General features: G+C 33.1%; 1 protein-coding gene across 3 annotated transcripts in view; it reads right to left on the bottom strand.

The window, feature by feature from the left end:
- LOC145249497 (ras-specific guanine nucleotide-releasing factor 2-like) overlaps positions 1–24,192 on the bottom strand; it is a 1,106,705-nt gene that overhangs the window by 321,662 nt on the left and 760,851 nt on the right. For all 3 annotated transcript variants that reach the window (XM_080111105.1, XM_080111106.1, XM_080111107.1), the window contains exons 7-8: positions 23,123–23,316; positions 893–1,003 (exon numbers count right to left, since the gene is read on the bottom strand). In XM_080111105.1, coding sequence (XP_079967231.1) covers positions 893–1,003; positions 23,123–23,316 — 305 coding nt within the window. The remainder of the gene's footprint in view (positions 1–892; positions 1,004–23,122; positions 23,317–24,192) is intronic.

The raw sequence follows: 24,192 nt of genomic DNA, 5'->3' as shown, positions 1-24,192 counted from the left end.
ATAGTAGCTTCCTGCTTCAAAGTGGCACTGTACCTTGTTTGGGGTGAAAATTGAATAAAAAAAACCCCAAAAAACTATTCCTCGGGCCTTTATCAGAAACTCAGCATTGCTATCCCGTCACGGTTAATCACCGGACAAAGGTCAGAGGAATAGTTGGCGGAAACATCGTGAAACAACAACTACGAAGATAATAAATGAATAAAAATACAAATTTTCCAAAAGAAAATGAAAAAAAAAAAAAAGGTACACGTATGAAAGCGGAATCCCCACCTCTGTATTTTTTTTCATTTTTGTCCTTTTTATCTCATTTTTTCATTTTTTTTTCAGCTGATTATTATCAAATTAGCACTAGTCTACCAGATTATCCAAAAAAAAAAAAAAAATTTACGCCAATATTTAAATATTTGTAGGGCGTTCTCACTTTCTAATGCTACGTTCCAGTAAATCGATCACCCATTTTAGAACCACTCAGTTTTTAGGCCAAATTTGGTGAATTTAGCTTTTTTAAGCAGTTTAGCTGTTTTTCAGAGATTTTAAAACACGAAATTCAGAAAAAAGGCTGAACTGCTTCAAAAAGGCTAAATTCGTAAAATTGTGCCTTAAAATGTCGAGTGGTTCTAAAATGGGTGATCGATTTACTAGATCGCTGCATTAGAAACTGAGAACCCCTTTTAAAATGTTTAAATATCGATATTAAGAAAAATTTATTTGATAATCTAGTGGACTAGTGTCCATTTGATAAGAATCTGCTGAAAAAAAAATAGAAAAAAAACGAAAATAAAAAATACAAAGTGGGGTACCACTTCCGTACGTACGCACCACTAAAACAATAAAAAAAAAAAAAAAAAAAAAGGAAAAAAAAAAAAATAAATGATGAGAACTGGTCACTTACGCGAGATAACTCTTCCAGTTTACTTTGGGCATACTCTAATTTTTCCCGTTCCACATGGTCATGCGGAGTGTGTGCCAAAAGTTCATGAAGAGTAATGATGTAGCGAGGTATCTGGAACGAAACGGAAAACAACATCCAATTAAAACGCAGCATCTAACTTGTTTCAGAATGCCCGAGATGAAGATAGAAAATTTGGATCATTCGGACCATTGGGAGGTGACAGTGATCTAGTGCAGGGTTTCCCAAACTTCAAGACACCATGGAGCCCCTGAGCAGGGCAAAGGTTTTTCACGGAACATTAACAAGATAATTTCTAAAATAAATATGAAAAACATTAATTTCAAATTTTAACACTAGCTAATGATAATGTTTGCAACCATTTTTTTTTGTTTTTGATTAATCAAAAATTGTTACATTTTTTTGTTTATTTTTTTTTCATTTTCTTTTTCATTTTTTTGTTTATTTATTTTTTCATTTTCTTTTTCATGAACCATCTTGAAACTCTTCACATCTGTAGATATGTATCGAGCTGTGACAACAGCATATTCTTTTCATTCTTTTGACTCTCAAGTATATATCCGACACAGTAACAACCGAGAACCACATCAGTCTATATAAAAACATAAGATACTAACGGATATATACTCAAGAGTCAAAACAATGAAAAGAATATGCTGTTGTCACGGCCCTAGTTATGTATCATACTTCTTTCCAGTAAAAAAAAAAATCAATAATTAAATGTCTGCAGCCATTTAATTTTTCTATATAAAGAATTTGGTCCTCTTTAAGAAAGGGTTTCCGGAACCCCTCAGCCTCACTCACGGAGTCTCAGGGTTCCAGAGAGCCTACTTTGGAAAACTCTGGTCTGGTGGTTAATGACATAGACTGACAACTTGGGTGTTCCAAGTTCAAATCCAGTTCATTCCACAAAAATCATTCTCACTTAGGTTGTTGGCAACCTTCATGTGGTCTCCCCTGTAAGTACCCAACGTCTTTCTATAAAGAATTCTGACTAGAAAAATATCAGGGAAACCAATGCTAACAACTGAATCTTCAGATTCATACGATGATGATGATGATGATGATGATGATTCAGACTACTATTCTCATTTTGGATGTTATTGTTGCAGCATTTCGGTCGATATAACCCCTGACCTGCTTTAGACACATCTTGTGAAAATTAAAAAAAAAAAAAACAGTAGCTTTCACCCTAGGTGGGTTGAACCAGTTTCCTCTAAAGGGGGAATATCAAGTTCACAATAGAAACTCAATCATGTGTATATCCGATCAAGGGAGATGACGATGTTAGGGAAATGTTGACGTCCTCCTACATACATACATACATACTGGTATTCCCAAATGATCACCCATTTGGTACTGACCGGGCTCGATGTTGCTTAACTTTGATGATTTAATGAGAACCAGTGTGTCAATATGATTACGCCGTAAAAAACTATCAAAATTGAGAATTTTTAATCGGTTATGGCTGACAGAACAAGAGCAATCTACTCCTTTACATTAAATGAAGGGTTCGATTTTAATTTCCATACAAAGATGCACTTGGAGAAGGATAGCAGTTACATCAGCCGAAACGTTGTGCAAATAACATCCAAGACTAGAATACAGGGTGGAATGATAAAATTTTTGCCCTAGAAAAGACGACGTGATTCCATTTCCGTTTAATGAAAACCAGTTTTCTTTCTTTTTTGTTGTTGCAGATCATCTACTGTTTGGCCAGTTGTGTACAAATCCCAAGAGCAATAGGAGCCTTCTACCATGTATGAAAGTGACACAATGTTCAATGAGCGAGATCAGAGATGCGCCACTGTACAACTCATGCTCTCTACTGATTCAAGTTATGATAATAAGACCATTGCCAACATCTCAAAATGCAAATCCAGGCAGTTCAACACTTGCTGGCACAACTCAACGAAATTTCCAGCCACGACTATGGTCTTTGGTGTGGTTTCAAGTGAGGGTCACATCATGCCACGTCACATCTTTGAAGTTGGTTAGAAAATAAACACCAAAGTGTACCTGGATCTGGTGAAAAGTGTGGTGATCTCCTGGTGCAATCAAGTGGTTGCTGGCAGACTTTGGGTTTGGCAGCAGGACTCAGCACAAGCTCACATGTTCAAAAAGACTCAGGCTTAGCTTCAGAAGAAGTCCTCTGACTTTGTTCCCTTCTCTCACTTATCCCTCTTCTTCCCCTGACCTGAACCTGCTGGACTACTTTGTTTAGTCATACATTGAGAACGTTACCAACATATCACAACATCAAAACCAGCCTGATCTCTGCTATCTGCCGAGCTCCTGCCGGCGCTTGCCGAAAAGGCATACTCCTAGTTCCGGACCCGTATTGAGGTAGTGATTGTGGCTCAAGGCGGCTACATTGAATAGATGTCAGCTCTACTACATAATTAAGTTACCTGAATCGATTTTTTTCAATAAAAGTTTTAAAATAAAGCAGTAGTGTTGTTTGCTTTAGGGCGACAATTGTATCGTTCCACTGTGTTGTAGTCTCAATAATCTTTTTTTTTTTTTTTTACACAGTGATCACCACTTATCAAGGCCCGGAAGCCACTCAGGGATAAGGGTTATTGCAAGTACATTACGTTAGTGTGGAGATTTGATGAAGTGTTTACTTAAGGGGGCGGTTCATTAGGAATTTGTTAACGTTGGACTTGAAGACATCCAAGTTGTAGTCCGGTGGGAAGCAGACGGAACAGAGTTCCACAGGCGTGCAGTTCTAAGAAAGAAGCTTTGTTCATGAAATCCGCGTTTTGATTTAGGCACAGATATAGAGTGGGGGAAATTTTTCACAGTGGATTCAGCTAGACGGGTGTTTTTCGTGAAAGATTGGCGAGGGGGGACCAGAGATTGGAGTTCAGACGAGCACCTGCCATGGAAATAACGATAAAACAAGGATAGGCTCGCAACGTCTCTTCCGTGGGAGAGAGGTTGCAGGGTAGAGAAAAGGGCATCCCCCACTAAGCCACGAAGTCTATTTTGTACTCTGTCAAGGCAGGATAGGCTGTTTTTAGCAGCTCTTGCCCAGATATGGCAACAGTATTCCATCCTTCGCTATTGACAGAAGTATTAATCAGAATGAAAGATTGTAACTTTATTTGTACAACTCCGATTTTCCAACACATGATGATGAGCATTAAATATTGCATGAGATGATGCTGATCATAGATGATGTCTCCCTTCTCTTCCCTGCAGCCTCTTTCCCACGAAAGTCTTTGCTTTACTGTTATTTTCATGGTAAGTGCCCATCTGAGCATAATCTATGGTTCCCCTTTCGCCAAACTTTCACAAACAACACTCGACTAACTATAACTACTATCAAAAATATCCTCCACTCTTTAACTGTGCCTAAATCAGTCACGTTGACACACCGGTTCTCGACAGATCACCAAAGTTAAGCAACGTTGAGCCTGGCCAGTACCAGATGGATGACCATTAGGGAAGGCAAGGCGCTGGATGTACCATGAGGTAAAAATACCAGCTTGGGAAACTGGTGCAGTCTATCCTTCTCTCGAGGGTAGATGGGCCTCTCTTAAGCCGTGGTAGGCAACCCATCTAGTGATGATGTCACGATAAAAAATACCCTTGATAGTCTTGGCGAAGCATCAAGTATTTTCAGCCATTAGAAAAAACGTGAAAGATTCTGCGGAATTTGTTCACGTTTCATCTGCGCCTGCTGGCATTGGATGAAACAGCATCATCATCATCATCATCATCATCATCATCATCATCATCATTATCAAATCTAAACGCAGATTCAATAAACAAAGCTTCTTTCTTAGAGGTGCCCACCTGTGGATGTCTGTTCCACTGGTCTGCTTTCCGGATGGCTACAACATGGTCGTCTTCAAGTGTAATATAAATCAGTTCCTGAGCCATCCTCTAAGTAATCAAATCATACTGAATTTGCACCCCTAAACTTAACCTTTATCCTCTAGTGGCCTTCGTGCCTTGATAAGTGGTGACTCCCTTGTTAAAAAAAAAAAACAAAGACTGAGACTGTATGGTGACAGAAAACGTTAAACTCCTGACCAAGGGAAATAGGATGATAATGATGAGGAGGATGACCTCCTAAGCTCACACAGAAAAATACTTCAGTTTTTCAGACAAGGCATTGACGTAAGAAGATAAAATAAGAAAAAAGGGGATTTAGCAGAGAATTCAACAAACGAAAAAAAGGTAAAAAATTCTAATATATAACAAATAAATGTTACCAAAGGAAAAATAAGTTACTCTTCTACCTACCTGGATACGTTTTGTGTGTTTAAATGGTAATTTAAAGCTTTTATTCAGTTTAAATAACAAGTAGATAGATATTGATAGAAATCTGTTGCCAAGGCCGTTGGAAAAATGGTGGGATCCTTCTAACGATCCAGTAGATATCTCACTGCTGATGCAATTCTCTATCTATATAAGAGCCAGGTACGTCCAAGGATGGAGTACTGTTGCCACATCTGGGCAGGAGCTGCTAGAAAGGACTTGTTCTGCCTTGATAGAGTTCAAAATAGACATTGTAGTCTTGTAAGAGATGTCCTTTTCTCTTCCCTGCAACCTCTATCTCACAGAAGAGATGTTGCGAGTTTGTCTCTGATGTATCGTTATTTTCATGGAAAGTGTTCGACTGAGCTTCAATCTATGGTCCCCCCTCGCCAAACTTTCACAAGAAACACTCATCTAGCTGAAAACACTATCAATAATTCCCTCCACTCTTTATTTGTGTCTAAACCTAAATGTAGATTCCATGAACAAAGCTTCTTTCTGAGAAGTGCACGCCTGTAGAACTGTTTTCCGTTTTCTTGCTTTCTAGCTGACTACAATCTGATTGTCTTCAAGTCCAATGTAAACAAGTTTTTGATGAGCCGTTCCACTTAATTTACAGAATTTCCATTAATAACGATTACTATATTGTCCAATTGACTACTGCACACTCTTAACCCTTATCCTCGAGTAGTCTCTGGGCCTTGATAAGTGGTAATGCCTATGTAAAAAAAAAAAAAAAAAAGTAGTACTGAGTCGATAAATTTAACCAACAACAACATGGGCGACAAGAATACACCATCCTCGACTCGTAAATAATGGCTTAACAGTTTAAAACTAAACAAAATATTGATAGAAATTCACATAATAAATGTCACCGCGACACATATTGGGCAGATTTCTATCAGTCGTTGTTGGTTTACCTTATAAACTTAACATTACTTGCTTTTCGAACCAAATAAAATCTATTAAAAACACACAAAACTTATCCAGGTAGGTAGAAGAGTAACTTATTTTGCCTTTGGTAATATATATGTATTTGTTATATGTTTGAATTTTTACTCTTTTTTTTTTTTTTTAGTTTGTTGGTTTCTCTGCTAAGCCCCACCTCCCAAAATACTACTTTAAGATCATAAACTGGCTAATAATAAATGATACGTGGATAGATTCCGACCCAGAAAACAGCAATTCTTCCCCTTTGTCAGAAACATAGCTTATGGAAGGTGAGGACTAAAGGGCAAAATAAGGTTAGCGACAGCCTGCTTCCCACCGGACTACAACTTGGATGTCTTCAAGTCCAACGTTAACAAATTCCTAATGAACCGCCCCCTTAAGTACATCAAATCTCCACACTAACGTAATGTACTTGCAATAATCCTTATCCCTGAGGGGCTTCCGGGCCTTGATAAGTGGTGATCACTGTGCAAAAAAAAACAAAAAAAAAAAACAAAAGCTACAATACTTCCAAAAGTAAACCCATCTTGTGACCATGTGTGCAACTAGTTATAAAAAAAAGGAGTCCCTAAAAATAGTTGGTAAATTACACCTACCGTTTCTACAGACAATTTTTATCCGGCAATTTTGGTTAGAATCTCTTAGCTAGTTGAATGAGTGTGTCCTGTCCCCTTGTTTAATTTTTTCAGTAATAGAGATCTTCCAATATCTCCATGTATCATTTTCATTTTTGCTCCCTTTTCTTGCTTAAATTGTTTTAGTTTTTTTTTATTCTTGGAAGGAAACCACCCATCCCCAGATAATACCAATCTTTCTCTTTGCTTCCACTTAAGTTTCACTCCCACTTAGAGATCTACCTGCCTTTTTTTCGGTGTTAAACAGGAAACAATATGAAGTATACTCTTAAAAAGGGGTTGAGAGGGTTTTTCTAACTTTTATTTCTAGAAAGGAAAGGAGTCACAGCTTATCAAGGTCCAGAGGTGACCCAAGGACTAGGGTTAATGTGTACAGTAGTCAATGGGAAAATGTTGTAGTAATTTATGACATAACCATCTTGAGGAGCGATACTGCTCCCTATTGGGGAGATTGAAATCCCCTAAAACTCTGAATAAGACAGGGTAAATATGCTGAGATTGTCCGTTAAATGTTAATTGAATCCCGGACAGTGGCAAGTGACCTATAAAAAGGGACGAGTTATTTTGGTTGATAAAAATATGGACAGATATTTTATTGTTTGGGACGATGACAGGAAATGTCGGAATAATTTAGAAACAAGATCATGTACTTGTTAGCCTGAAGAACTCAGCTCAGACATTCTGGGTTTCTGAGTCGAGAAAATTGACAGGATTTGACCCCTTGGGGTCTTGTGAACGCACAGTTGAGACTTGGTCTACGATTTACGAAACCGTAGACAATTTGTGGAAGTGCACACACGCAAATGTATCTGGGGTTTCCCCAGGGACGTGGCTGGCTTTGGTTGGTTCAGCAGATCGCCAGAACCACCCTGTCACCTTAGTATAAAAACGCATATCCAGGCTTAATTTGACAGATTGAAGCCAAATCTCAAGAAAGACACACGCTCCCAGAATGCCCGACCCCCCTCCCTCTCCATCCACCATGCTGCCATCCAGTGAATGAAGGATAAGATTCTGCGAGAACTTTCATGTTTTGGTGAATTGATAATGTACATATGTAAAAAAGCTGTAACTTTGCGAAATTAACTTCTTCGTAGTTAGAAACCCTGAGTCTGTCTTCTTTCTTTTTCCGGCACGCATGCGCAGCCTTACTTTTGCTTTTCAGCAGAAATCAACACGAAGCTGAGACGCTATTTTATGTAAAGATCTCCCGGTAAAGACGATCACGAGCCACAGTTTCTGACAAGGTTAGAGGTCAGTTGCTGATCTGAGCGGGAGACCTGTCACAATTATTAGTAGTGGGAATTGGGTAAATTGGATTAAGGGGAACAGCTCATCAAGAACTTGTTTACGTTGGACTTGAAGATGATCATATTGTCGTCAGTTGGAAAGCAGGAAAACGGAAGAGAGTTCCACAGGCGTGCACTTCTAAGAAAGAAACTTTGTTCATGGAATCTACGTTTAGATTTAAGCACAGATAAAGAATGGGGAAAATTATTGATAGTGATTCCAGCTGGATGAATGTTTTTCATGAAAGTCAGACCTTATTTTATTTCTTTGTTTTATTTTTCTTTGTTTCTTTTCATGAAGCGACGTAATGTAAGGAGCTAAAAAAAACAAAACAACAATACTTCAAAATCAAAAACTAGCCAATTATAAGTGCCATAGGAATAGATTCCAACCCTGAAAGCAGCAATTCTTTCCTTTTTGTCAGCAGAAACATTGCTCATAGAATATGAGGACTAAAGGACAATATAATATAATAATATTTATTAGGGAAATTGCTCCAGACAAGACATCAAGCCACTTGATGTAAGTAGCTAAAAAGACACAATTTCAAGGCCTTAATCTATCCAACAATAAGATTCTGAACCAGAAAACAGCAATTCTTCCTCCTTTACCAAAAACATAGCTCATGGAATGTTAGTTCTAAAAGGACACAATAAGGGAAGCGAGAATTTTAAGATAGCCAAAAGTAATTTATTTGGTGGGTGGGTGGGGGGAAGATGTTTCTTTTTATCTCATTCCCCATCTTCTATAATATAAATCTCATCTGTCTGTTTAAGTGTATGTATGTATGTTTGTATGTCATGCAAATACTTTTGACAGAGGTGATGGATTCTGACAAGATCTGTATCATTTTGAAGATCGACGTTTCGAACTACAAATATCGAAAAATTGGCCAAAACCATTAATTCCTTCATCCTAAACTTTGCCGTTTTGTACAAGGAGGGGTCGATTTTAGCAAGTCATCGTCACCGTCTGATTGAGTTCGGTTAATTTCAATGCTTTTGACTTTTTTTTTTTTTTTTTTTTTTTTTACATAGGTATCACCACATTATCAAGGCCCAGAGGCCACTCAAGGATAAGGGTTAAAGAGTGTACAGTAGAAATTGGACAATATAGTAATCATTAGTAATGAAAATTTGGTAAATTTGATAACTTATATGGAACGGCTCATCAAGAACTTATTTACTTTAGACTTGAAGACAACCATATTGTAGTCAGCCGGAAAGCAGGAAAACGGAAGACAATTTCACAGGCGTGCAGTTCTAAGAAAGAAGCTTTGTTCATGGAATCTACGATTAGGTTTAGGCACAGATAAAGAGTGGGGGGAATTATTGATAGTGTTTACAGCTAGACGAGTGTTTCTTGTGAAAGTTTGGCGAGGGGGGACCATTGATTGAAGCTCAGTTGAGCACTTTCCATGAAAATAACGATACATCAGAGACAAACTCGCAACATCTCTTCTGTGAGATAGAGGTTGCAAGGAGGAGAAAAGGACATCTCCTACGAGGCTACGAAGTCTATTTTGAACTCTTTCAAGGCAGGATAAGTCCTTTCTAGCAGCTCCTGCCCAGATGTGGCAACAGTATTCCATCCTTGGACCTACCTGGCTCTTATATAGATAGAGAATAGCATCAGCAGTGAGATATTTACCGGATCGATAGAAAGATCCCACCATTTTTCCAGCGGCCTTGGCAACAGATTTGACTTCCGGTCGCGTCATGGAGACATTGGTAAGACATCAGATTTTCTTTCACTTTCTTTTCTGCCTTCGCGGCACGGGTTCCAGCCTGCCTGCCTAGTTTTCATGGAAAATGCAAGACTGAGCTCCAATCAGTGGTTCCCCTTGTCAACCGGCAATCATACTATCTCATTAAACCTTTATCCTCAAGTGGCTTCTGACCTTGATAAGTAGTGCTCCATCTATATAAATAAAACTGTAAATGTGTGTGTATTTGTGTTTAAATATTTAACCGATAAACTCTTAAACTACTAATCAGATAACACTATAATGAACAGGAAATAGTAATCATACACCAAGGATGATTTATAAGGAATAAAATCTTTGTTTGGATGAATGAATAATGTATACAGATATATGTCGACGAGTTGAAATTCAAAATGCTCATTTCAACTTGCCAACATACTTCTATTACTTTTGTGCATGCGCAAATTCATTCATAGCTTGACGTGATCTAATTTGAAATCTTTCTTATCTATCTGTCGATAGCTTAAACGGTAGGGAACGCATCTGGAATGCTAAATGTTTTGGTTTCGATTGTAGTTGATGGCACTCAAGTTATTTTTTTTTCTAACTTTTGTAATCAGTACTATGTATTAGGTACAATATAATATCCAATAGAGAATTGGCTCTGTAATAATAAATACGAAATTTGCATGAAGTAAAATATGTTTAAGCATATTTTACGACTGAGCACCCCCCTCCTGCTAGTTAATAAAAAGGAACTCGTCTTCCTAACACAACTGCTAAGAAATTTCCTTTCCCTTTCTATGTATCTGAAACTAAACAAAATTCCCACAAAAAGGTTTCTTTTTTAAAAGCGTCTCATTTACTATTGCTATGAGACTGCTTCCCTGCAGACTACAACATGGTCGTCTTCACTTTAAATGTTGGCACACTGTAGTCTTCCTATTTATTTTCCTCTCCTTGAGCGCAGAGTTGGACACAAGGTCGATTTTTAATGTTGGTGAATTCAGCTTTATCAAAAGAGACACTCTGGATTGGAAAAAAATTTTAAAATTGCTTCAGTCTAAAAGGATTTTTCCTTTCACTGGCCAAGGACTTTCTTGACCAGTTCTTATAGGAATTTCGAAGTTGGCATTAGTTTATTACTTTCACATGTATGTGTTACTTTCTGGGCTTGGAAAGATTTCCATTGGTTAAAAAAATTTTGAGTTAACACTTTCATGTTAAAACTTCCTTGCTTTGAGGAGTAAAGAGGAAAGCAAATTCCAAGGAAGTGGAGAAGGAAAGAATGTAGTGAAAAGGGACATTTGCTTTTTAGCTTTTGTAGGAATCACTTCCCCATGAAGAGGAAAACTTCTCCTAAACCAAGGAATTTTTTTTTTCAGGTCAAAATGCCCCATTTTGACGAGGTTGATTCTTTGTATTTCTTTTCTCTGACCTATAGCCTTGATCTTTTCAAGACTTAAGCCAATAAACATCTCCCATCTTTGAAATTATCTTTCGTTCTTGTTAGCTTCTTATACAAACTGGCTTCATTCTTTGTCTAGAGCGATTAAAAAAAAAGGGCTATATATATAACTTTGGTCTTGGGGAGAAACACATGAATAGGAGACAATATGCTCAGCATCCTCCGAGGTCCAGTAATGAAAAAGTTGCCTTTCTTTTTCTTTTCTTTTAATTACTGTGGAAAACTGAGAATTATGATAAAAAGGATTAGTGAACCTCTCAACGCAGACCTCATTTCTAGGGCAATTGCTCTTGACATATCCAAAGCTTTCGATAGGGTGTGGCATAAAGGCTTACTACACAAAATCTCCAGCTACGGAATAGCTGGAAATGTCTTCTCAATCATTAAATAATTCCTCTCCGATAGATTTATAAAAGTAGTTGTTGATGGGTAGAAATCAGAACCTCACAGTATTAATGCTGAAGTCCTTCAAGGTTCCATCCTAGACCCAAACGTCTTCTTGATCTTCATCAATTTTTTTTTTTTTTTCTTTTTTAATTACATTTTCACCCCAAACAAGGCAAATTGCCACTTTGGTGTAGCGGGCTACTATCAGGGGCAACAACTACTGGGGTACTATGTAGGGATTTGGGCAGCAAGATGTCAGTTCATGTTACACTTGAACTTCTGCACGTCAGTACTGTTGGGGAAGCAGGGACCTGGAATGGAATTCCAGAGTCTAGCGGTTCTGGGGAAGAAACTATTGGAGTAAAAAGATCTTTTACATCTAGGGATCTCTACAGTGTGGGGGTGGGATTTAGCAGCCTGTCGGGTTTGTCGAGGGTGCTCACGTCGTGGGGGCACAAGTGTCTGCAGTTCGTCAGAGCATTCACCACTAAAATACTTGTAGAAAAGGCAGAGGGATGCAATGATCTCACAAATCACATTCTTAGATTATTCGTAGACATTTAGACGACATTACCATCTATGGCAACACTTCAAAGGCTGGAAATGATCAAGAACTCTAATTCTTTCTCCTCTGACTTTGAGCACGTGGTGCAATGGGGAAAAAGGTGGCTAGTTACTTTTAACACATCTAAAACCAAGCTTCTATCTTTCCAGCTACGTTCTGACCTACATCTGACCCCTATTGAAATGAATGGCTCTTGCCTTGAGGATACTCCTTGTTTAGATAAGCTTCTTGGTCTGACCTTTACTCCTTATCTGAAACGGAGCGCTTACCTCAAATCTGTTGCCAAGGTCGCTAGAAAAATAGTTGGGGTTTGTTGTACTATACACATAGATTCGAAAAAGTTGTCAAAAAACGAATATATAACAAATAAATGCTATCAAAGGCAAGATAAGTTACTTTCCTACTTAACTGAATAAGTTTTTAGTGTTTTTATTTAATGTAAAATGTTTATTCGGTTCGAAAAACATGCAGTGTTTATCGGTATATTTGAAAAAGACAAATGGCGGGTAGCTCGCTGTTGAATATGTTAAGTTTGGGAAAATGAGTCTAAACTTAAAAATTATACAAACTACTGAATATATGTCAGCCTATGTCACGGTAACATATATTGAGTGAGTTTCTAACAGCATTTTGTATAATTATTTAGTTGAACTAATTTTCCCAAACTTAACGTATTCAACAGCGAGCTAACCGCCATTTGTCTTTTTCAAATATACCGATAAACACTGCATGTTTTTTTGAACCGATTAAACATTTTACATTAAATAAAAACACTAAAAACTTATCCAGTGTCGATGCAATTCTCTACCTGTATAAGAGCCAAGTATATCCTAGGATGGAATACTATTGTCACATCTGAGCAGGAGCACCCTATCTTGCCTTGACAAAGTTCAAAACTGACTTTGTAATGTAGTAGGCGACGCCCTTTTCTCTTCTCTGCAACCTATTTCCTGCAGAAGAAACCTTGCGAGCCTGTGTCTGCTCTGTTGTTATTTTCAGGGCAAATCTTTCGCAAAAAACACTCGTCCAGCCAAAAAGCACTATCAATAAATCCCCCCCCCCACACTTTCTATTGCTGCCTAAACCTAAACCTGGATTCCATGAACAAAGCTTCTTTCATTGAAATGCTCGTCTGTGGAACTCTGTTCCGCTGGTCTGCTTTCCAGCTGACTACAATATTGTCTTTAAGTCCAACATAAACAAGTTCTTATTGAACCGTCCTGCTAAATAATCTAATTATACCAAATTCCCACCATAAACGATTTCTACACTACTATCCCAATGACTATAATACACACATTAACCCTTATTCTCGAGTGGCCTCTGGGCCTTGATATATGGTAACCTCTTTGTAAAAAAAACAAAAAAACCCCAAAAAACTAAGGACCAAAATATAAAACAATACTAAAATTAAATGTGACTACAGCTGCCTCGGGTTTTTCATCAGAAATAAAGTCTGAATGGGGAAAGATTTTGGTCTCCGAAATTTTGAACGGTGGGGTAAGGAGCATATTACTGATTTTTTACGGTGGTGGTGATGGTGATGATAATGATGATGATAATAATAATAATAATAATAATAATAATAATAATAAAAAATAATATAATGATAATAATAATAATAACAACAACAACAATAATAAGAATAATAAGAATAATAAAGTCTTGGACGTGTTTTAAACTGTTTTTCTTTTTAGAGAAACTGGTTCTTCAAAACCTCATTCTTTTTAATCATTTTCTAAAAAAAAAAAAAAAAAAAAACACCCAAAAAACAAACAAAACAAAACAAAACAAACAAACAAACAAACAGAAAACAAACAAACAAAAAGCACCACACTATTTTCACACAATTCCATTTAAAAAAAATTTTACCGAATATTTTTACGTTTTCCATGAAAGATCCACGGGACAAATTAAAGATTTTAATGGGCCGGATCTGGCCCACGGGCCGTAGTTTGGAGACCCCTGCCGGCTGCCCTATATTATTCGATATAACAAGATATTTACTATCGAGAGGGAGAAGGCTACAACAGACAGCCTATAAGAAAAGTCCCCAACCCCACCCCCCAAAAAAACAATCATACTACAAATAGCAAAATAAATGCTGAGATGTATATAAAATATATACGTCATTATTCATATATATGCGTGTTTTGGGTTATCATTACGATTACTGCTCCCACTTCATTTCCAATTGTCCTTTCCTTAAGAAGGATTTTTTTCTAATTAATACCGTTATTATTTAGAACAGTCCTTCTTAACATGGAGAGGTGGAGGCTTCTGTACTTTCACCTAACAATTTGATAATAATAATGATAATTAAAAAAAAAAAAAAAACTAGATACCGTAAAAATATTTATTACAAAAATTAAGAAGCAACCGGAAGCGAAGTGGAAACACTAATCGTAAAGATAACCCTTCTTGAATCATTGTGTACGACGTGGGTTCTTTTCTTTTTTTGCGGGGGGGGGGGGGGGGTAGGGAGACGGTTTTCACCCAACTGTGTCTCAATCAAAACATAGATCGTACTACACCAGTGGTGGTGGTTGGTGTGGTGGTACAACACCAACACCACCGTCCCAGGTATTACCTCCCCCGTCGGGAGGAAAGATGTATATATCGCTGGTCACCCTCCGACGGGGACGATCACGGCAAATTCTGCATCCATCCAGGGTGACACCCTTTATTTTATTTATTTGGTGGGGGGGGGGGGTTAGGGTGCTGGATTCCCCACTAAACAGTGACGTCATGTCTAACCGTAAGCGCAGGTAAATAAACATACGCCGTCTTTATATATATATATATATATATATATATATATATATATATATATATATATATATATATATATATATATATGAGGAGTTTAATATAGAACATTCAATAAATAGTGATAATTAAGCTATTTGTTTTAATCATTCTTCTTTATTAGTGTTGTTGTTGTTATTGTTGTCATTGCTATTATTAGTGTCATCATCATCGTCATCATCAGCAACTAAGCAGATAAATTTAGAAGAAGAAAGATACTTTTCTTAGAAAATAACTCGATCTCTTGTAGTTTATATGTTCCGTAACACCTCAATAATTTATTCGTATGAAGATATTTTTATTTAAAGAAAAGAAAACAAAAAAAATCAAAAACAAATTAAAAAAAAAACAAATATAAAGAAAAACCGATTTTTTTTTTTTTTTTTTTTTTTTAATTTTTAGCTCGAGTTGACATTTAACAAAAATAAATAAACAAAAATGGTGTTTCGATTCAACGTAAGAAAAAAAGAAAAACGAAAATTTGTGCTTAGGACACAAAAAGAAAAAAAAATTAGTTGACAGCAAGAAACAGCTTTTACATAATTAAAAAAAAAAATAAAATAAAATAACCAAAACTCAATTTCATGCAAGAAAGTCAATTGTTTAGCGTCCCATATTCTCTTTTCAAAATACGTCATTCGATATTTTACGATCATTATTCGAATTTGTAGTTTGGCATTTCGCACTTCTGCAGTTTACACACCGTGTTATTATTATTATTATTATTATTATTATTATTATTATAGGATTTTCAAGTTAAATTAATTTTTTACGATATATCTTATTTATTAAATTGTTAGGCAACAAAATAGTTACAATTCTCCCTCCCCATGATAAGAATGCCTTTCTAAATAACGTTATTATTTCAGCACGGCCTGTATTGCATATAAGTACCAAAATTTTAATCACAATTTAAAATGTATTAACGAAGTAAAAAAGAAAGAAAAGAAAATATTCATAGATTTTGTATTTTCGGTGTTTTGGTCTGGTTGTCCCACTGAAGACTTACCTGAAAAGAATTTCTCTTTAGGGGTATTACCCACCCACCCACCCTCTCCATGTTAAGAACGGCTTTCGGAATAAATACCCTTTGCAGACAGGTCTTCAGCGGAACAACCAGGCCACATTAACAAAAAACATTACCGATGCAGAATACGGACTGTGCTGAAATAATAAGGTTATTATTTAGAACCCCATTCTAAACATGGAGAGAGAGGGAGGTATGTTGTAACTATTCTCTATACTTTCACCTAACAATTTAATAATAAAAAAAAAACATCCCGTAAAATCTGAAAATACTATTGTTAAAAAAAAAAAAAAAAAAAAATTGGTACATCTGGTAAAATTCTCGAAAATAATAACGTTATTATTTAGAAACCCATTCTTAACATAGGGAAGAGCGGGAGTTGAGTTCTCTATTATCACTTAATAATTTCATAAAGAAAAGATACCGTAAAAACTGAATTAAATTCCAAAATCATTTCTAAAAAAAAAAAAAAAAAAAAAAAAAAAAAATGCGGTCCGTACCAATAATAGGATGAAAGAACCTTTAAAGTAACCCTCCACTAACCCTAGTTCTGAAGTCACAGATTCAAGGGGAAAATACTTTTTTTTTTTTTTTTTAAATCGACAAACTTTATGTTTACTTTGTTCAAATATAGCACTTTAATGTTTTTTTAATCGTTATAATTTAATGAGAGTAGAAAGTGAATCTTGGGTTTACTTTCGACGGCTACATAACTCACGTTTCTCTTATTTAGTCCTTTAGTTCTCATATTCCATGAGCGATGTTTCTGACAAAGAGGGAAGAATTGCTGTTTTCTGAATACGAATCTATTTCTATTTCATCTAACACCTGGCAAGTTTTTAACCTTGAAGCAGTATATTTTTTGGTTTCTTACATCAAGTGGCTTCGTGCCTTGTCTGGGGCGATTTCCATAAAAAAAAAAAAAACTACAAATCGAATAATTCTATACAATGACGTCACTTTATATCAAAAGAAATTTAATTTAAGACGATGAAAACAATGTAATTTTCGAACCACAAATCGTAAATCCGTTTCTTTTAGAACAGGGAATTTAAGACGCTGAAAACGTACACATCCGAAGAAAAATCGGAAAGAAAAGAAAAGAAAAAAAAAAAAAGGAATTAATCGATTTGACTAGAAAGCCGGAAAAAAAAATGCAATTTTTTTTTTTTTTTCCAATATTATAATCTATCTGCCCGTCTGGAAACATCCGTCGAAAAGAAAACACGAAAATACGTAATTAATGAATAAAATACACGTTTTTTCTTTCTTCTTTCGACCACTTACCACCGGGCAGGTGCGCTTCAATTCATTCGACGTTTCTTCTTCCTTTTAAGAAAAAAAGCGCTCCGTTTCGTGTACAAAAATAAATAACGACTGTCGCTTTCTTTGGAACAAAATAAATTAAGGAAATCCAAAAACGTGGGAAAATAAACAAATGCGTAAAAAGAACACGGATTCGAAAACCAAATCGGTAAACCAAAACAACAGTAATAATAATAACAACAAAACCATAAGGTGGAAAAATAAATGAAATAATAATAAAAAAGCAACAGATAAAGTCTAACTGCAGAATGCGTTCAAGTGTAATCAAAGGGGAATAACTCTATAAAAATGTAAAATTAAAGACTAGATTACCTCCCTTCACAATCTTTTTTATATTAATAAAGTTATGTGAGCTTTCTTTCCTTTTTTTTTTTGTTTTTCTTTACTATGTATGGATGGATTGAGGGAGGGAAGGTTACCGCTTATCAAAGCTCAAACGTCACTCGAGGATAAGAGTTAATGAGTATCGGGTGACAATCATTAATGGTGGAACTGATATAAGAAAACAACTCAACAAGAACTTAGGCTTGGAAACGACCATGTTATAGTCAGCTTTGAAGCAACCCCACGGTATTGTGTTCCACAGACGGACGATTCTAGATAGGAAAGAAACTTTGCTTATGGAATTTTCGTTTAGTTTTAGTCACAGATAGAGAGTAAAGAAACTTGTTAACAATTGTTGTAATTAGACGAGTGTTTGTTGCGAATGTTTTGCGGGGGCAGGGGGAGGGAATAGATTGAAGCTCAGTCGAGCACCTGACATGAAAATAACGCTATTTTCAGTAGAGATAGACTTGCAACATCTCTTTTGTAAGAAAGAAGTATTAGGGAGACTAAAAAGCCCCTACTCATTATGTGCCTTTTTGCTTGCCTCACCACGAGGACCGAGTTAGACACAAGGTCGTTTTTGCCTTACATATGGGAGAAAACCAGTTCCTTAATAGCAGAACACTGGATCGGAACGAAAATTTAAATTGCCCCAGTCTATAAGGATTTCTCCTTTACTGACGGAGAACTGAAAAAATGAAGTACATTAGCACAATACATACTACACTTTCGTCGAAACCAAATGTGTCTATGTGTGTTTCTCGTGTCAACTTTACTTAGATAATATATTTTTATTTGCACTCATTAGCAGTTTGCATACAAGCCACCAACAGAGATTTCTCTTTGAAAACAACTTGTGATATTCCCTGGCGTCTAAGTGATGACAAGTCTACGCAGATTTCCAATACTCTCCTCCTCTTTCGATAACTCATTTGCAAATTCATTTGCATTATCACAACAGCTTGATTTCTCACTGACAACGACAATTTGTCTTCACTGGAATTTGAGTAGCAATAAGCCTACCCAAGATCCCAGTACTCTTCATACTCATCCAATGAAGGTCTGGTTAGGGTTAGGGTTAGGATTAAGTCTGGTTAATACCTTTTCTCCACAGCCTTTCCATCTGCCTTTTCCTTTCACAACTATTTGGTGTGGTGCCAGTTGATGCCACTACTACAGTTTTTAGGAGGTGGTGGTGGTATTATTATTATTATTATTATTATTATTATTATTATTATTATAACTATTATTACTATATTATAATTATCATTATTATTATTATGATTATTATTATTATTACTATTATTATTATTATTTTATTATAATTATTATTTATTATTATTATTATTATTTCTATTATTATTTATATTATTACTATTATTATTATTATTATTATTATTATTATTATTATTTTTACTATTTTTATTATTATTATTTTATTATTATTAGTATTATTTTAATATGATTATTATAATTATTATTTGTATTATTACTATTATGTTATTATGATTATTTTTGTTATTATTTTTTTATTTGTATTATCATTTTTATTATTATCATTATTATATTATTATTATTATTATTTTTTATTATTATTTCTTTATTATTCTTATTTTTTAATTATTTTATTATTATTATTATTATTAATAATAATAATTTTTATTATTAATTCTATTATTATTATTTTATTATTATTATAATTATTATTTTTATTATTATTATCGTTGTTATTATTATTTATTACTATCATTTTTATTATTATGATTATTTTTTATTATTTTGATTATTATTATCTTTCTTAATTATGATAATAATTATTATTTATTATTATTATTGTTATTATTATTTTTATTGTTAATTTTATTTATATTTTTATTATATTAGTATTATTATTTTTTATTTGATTATCTTATTATTATTATTATGATTATTATTATTTATTATAATTAGTATTATTATTATCATTATGTTTAGTATTTTATTTTATTATCATTATTTGTATTATTATCATTATTATGATTATATTATTACTATTATTTTTAATAATTTTATTATTATTTTTTTATTATTCGCATTATCATTATTATTATTTTGATTATTACTATTACTATTATTATTATTACTTTATTATAATTATTATTTATTATTATTGATATTATTTCTATTATTATTTTTATTATTACTTTTATTATTATTATTTCATTATTATTATTTTATTATTATTATTTTCTTCTTCTTCTTCTTCTTCTTCTTCTTCTTCTTATTATTATTATTACTATAATATTATGATTATTTTTATTATTATTTTTAAAAATTTTATTATCATTTTTGTCATTATTATAATTATTAATATATTATTATTTTATTATACTTTTATTATTATTCTTATTTTGTACATTATTTTATTATTATTATTGTGATTATTTTTATTATTAATTCAATTATTATTATTTTTATACATATTATTATTATTATTATTATTATTATTATTATTATTATCATTATTTTGTTTTATTTTTTTAATTATTTTTTATTATTATTTTTTGATTATTATTTTTTTATTTTTATTATTTTGTTATTATTTTTATTACGGTTATTATTAATTTTTTACTATTATTTTTGATTATTATTATTAGTTTTAAATATTATTATTTATATTTTTACTATAATAATAATAATAATAATAATACTAATAATAATAATAATAATAATAATAATTTTTATTAATGTTATTATTATTATTTTATTTTTATTATTATTTTATTATTATCATTATTATTGTTGTAATTTTTATTATTATTATTATTTTATTATTATTAATTTATTATTATTATTTTTATTATTATAATAATTATTATTATCATTATTATAATAATTATTATTATTATTATCATTATCATTATTATTATTATTATTATTATTATTATTATTACTATTATATTATTAGGATTCTTTTTATTATTATTTTTAAAAATTTTCTTATCATTTTTCTTCTCCTACTTCTTATTTTATTATTATTATTATTATCATTATTATTATTATTATTATTATTATTATTATTATTATTATTATTATTATTATTATTATTATTATAATATTGTTATTTTTTATTATTATTTTATTATTATTATTTTTAAGTATATTATCATTATTATGATTAATTTTTTATTATTAATTCTATTGGTATTATTATTTTTATTTTTATAATTATCATTTTTATTAGTATTATTATTATTGTTGTTGTTCTTATTTCTTCTTCTTCTTCTTCTTCTTCTTCTTCTTATTATTATTATTATTTTCTTGTTTTGTTTTCATTATTATTATTTTTATTATTATGATAATTATTATTAGCTATTATTATTTTTTTATTGTTATTTTTATTTTTATTATATTATTATTATTATTTTTATTATTATTTTTTTAAATTATTTTGTTATTATTTTTATTATTATTATTAATTTTTTATTATTAATTTTGTTATTATTATTATTTTTATTTTTATTTTTATTATGTGTATTGTTATTATTATTATTTTTATTATTATAATATTTATTATTATTATTATTAATATTAATATTATTATTATCATTATTATTATTATTATTATTATCATTATTATTATTATTATCATTTTTATTATTATTTGTTGAATATTTATGTGAATAAACATCGAAGGAAGGTAATATTTGATGCTACTAAAACTAAGCTTCTTTCCTTCAACAATTACAAGAAAAAATTCTCAACCATCGATTGCCATGACAAATTACACCTTACCTGAAAGCTCATCATTAAAACTCCTCAGCTAACCATTCACATGCAACATGGATTAAAACATACATTGAGGACATTGCCAAGGTTGCTGCAAGTAAAGTAGGCTACTTCTACCATACTAGAAAATAACTCATGCCAGAGAGTATCCTATATCTTTACAAAGCCAGAATTTGCGCATACACAGAATATTGCTGCCACATCTGAGCTGGTATGTCTACCACTCTTAGACAGGGTCCAAAACAGAGTCTTTTGGAAGACAGGGTTTCCTGCTTATGTAATTGGCAATCCCATCCCCTGTTTATATATTATTTTAATTGGAATTCATTATTGAGATGAGTATTATTTATTAATTTGATTTATTAATCTCATCTTTTCTTTTAACTGTTGTTTCACGACGTTTCGGCCAACTATTCTTCTGCCCTTCATCAGGTGGTAACCGCGACGGGATAGGAACTCAGAATCTCCTGACTGCCAGCAATTAGTGCCATCTATAGTTGTTGTCGTCTCACCACGATTTGGCCAAGTAAGACTCTGGCTGGCTTTGGGTAGGATTGTAAACCGCGATCTTCAGACAATTCTCACCTGGAACCATAGAGATTTTACGTCTCTATCCACTGTGCCACAGACCCTAAAGCTTACTTTTTGCTTACTCGGTTTAATCCGGCACTTCCTGCTATTTGCCGGGTGTTGCTTATCAAGACTCAGGGGAAACCGGGCTTTAAACTGCAGAAGTACCGATTTTTTAACATTTCTTTCTACAGTAAACAAGCAGACATTTGACACATAGATAAAAACACTGGATTTTATATATATATATATATATATATATATATATATATATATATATATATATATATAATGGAGCAAGCATATATACCTATTTCTGGAATAATGAATTTACCCAGAGATTACAAATGTAGTTATATTTAACACATTGGCAGGGAAGTAGCGATTTGTGACAGTTATGGTCTCAGAATCATGACGTGTACTTTTGCAACATACTTTTGTTAATACAGTTTTTGTTAACTATACCATTGTGTTTGTCTTGCTTATTATCGACCTGCAAGGCTGCAACAGCACCAAAGAAATTGATAAGATTGGCGCCTTAATGCTAACGTATATTTAACACATATTATGGAATGAGGTAGCGATTCGTTGCAATTATGAACCCAGAATCATGACATGTATTTTAACATACTTTTGCTAATACACATTTTGTTAACTATACTAACTGTATTACCGGCCAGTATGCTAGCATGTTATACCTGTTGGTGCTTATGAATGACATTTTAGAAGTGGGGACATGCTTTATAAATTTTATCAATTTTCTAACATTTTTTTCTACAGGAAACAAGCAGACGTCAGACACTGATCTAACACTATTTTCACGCTCTAGGCAGCACCAAATCATCTTGCTTGTGGGCTAAAGTTCAGATGTGATAATGAGGTGCTTGACACGAAATTTAAGAGATCCAAGATTTCAGGGAAAGGATAGAATATTTTTTTGTTGAAATATCATGGAGAAAAATTAATTTTTTAACAAAGTAAAATAGACATTTTGGTGACGCAGTGTCTGGATTGACATGTACTCAAACACGAAAATATCGGCGATAGCCATGTGTTTTATGTAAAGCAAGAGACCACCTTGCAGACGATAATGAAATAACTTGTTTTGCTTACCTGGTGCATAGGATGTGTGAGGAATATTTCCACACTTCTTCCCTCACATAATGGTTTCTCTTCATAGCGTTTGAGCAAATTGTTGAAATCAGCTTTCTGTTTGTACTCGGCTAACACTTGGAGACTGTAGTGGTGGTTGCGTACGTATTCTTGATAGATGCACAGCATTGGCAGTAAAATGTCGAACAAGTCGCCTACATCGACAAAATGCAAAAGAGAAAACAAAGAAATAAAAATTAAAAATAAATTTAAGAAAAATGATCAGACAAAAAACAAAATAATAATCTGGATTTGACCAATTAAAGCAATAAAATATTTTTCTTTTTAATCCTGAGTCACACAATTTGTTTAATTAACGAGAAAATTAAAATCGTTTATTCGTATAAAAGACTTAACACATTTCCATTCCAAATACTAAATTCTAGGGATGCGACGATTCCAGTGTTTTTTCCGATTCCAATACAATTACCGATTCCGTATTAAATTTCCGATTCCGATACAATTACCGATTCCGATTCTTTATAAATATCTAAATATTTAACTATAAAGTTGTTATTTTTCACCATTACCGTAAAAACACGTTAAAGATACACTTGTGAGGGATGATCTATCGATTTTAGTTTTACTAATAGTTTAAAATCAATAGATATTCATTATTTTAGTATTAATATCAGCAGTAGAAAGAATTTTCTTTACAGAAAATTAAATAAAAAAGCCAATTAAAAGAATCGTTTTTTGCATTGGAAAATAGGAACACATTTTTCCGATTCCGATACCGATTCCGATACCGATTCCGATACTCCAAAAAGTTCCAATTCTTTTTGCTTCCTGATTCCAATTCCAATTAATCGTGCCAACACTACTAAATTCACAATTTTACTTCTGTATCATTATTATTGTAGGGGATTTGGTCATCATTCACGGATGCCTGGTATCACAGCCGCGACGCGAGCATAGGTAAATGTCTTCTAACCTCTAACAAAAAATAAAAATAAAAGGTGACAGAATCAGCATAATGGCGAAAACAAATTTTAACAGTTATAATAAAGTTTTATTTAACAACTAGCAGT

The sequence above is a fragment of the Euprymna scolopes genome, chromosome 28 (genome assembly GCF_053919585.1).
Source record: "Euprymna scolopes isolate OS-2025 chromosome 28, ASM5391958v1, whole genome shotgun sequence".
Classification (NCBI taxonomy): domain Eukaryota; kingdom Metazoa; phylum Mollusca; class Cephalopoda; order Sepiida; family Sepiolidae; genus Euprymna; species Euprymna scolopes.
The sequence above is the reverse complement of the archived record's forward strand: the minus strand, read 5'-3'. Positions and strand labels throughout refer to the sequence as shown.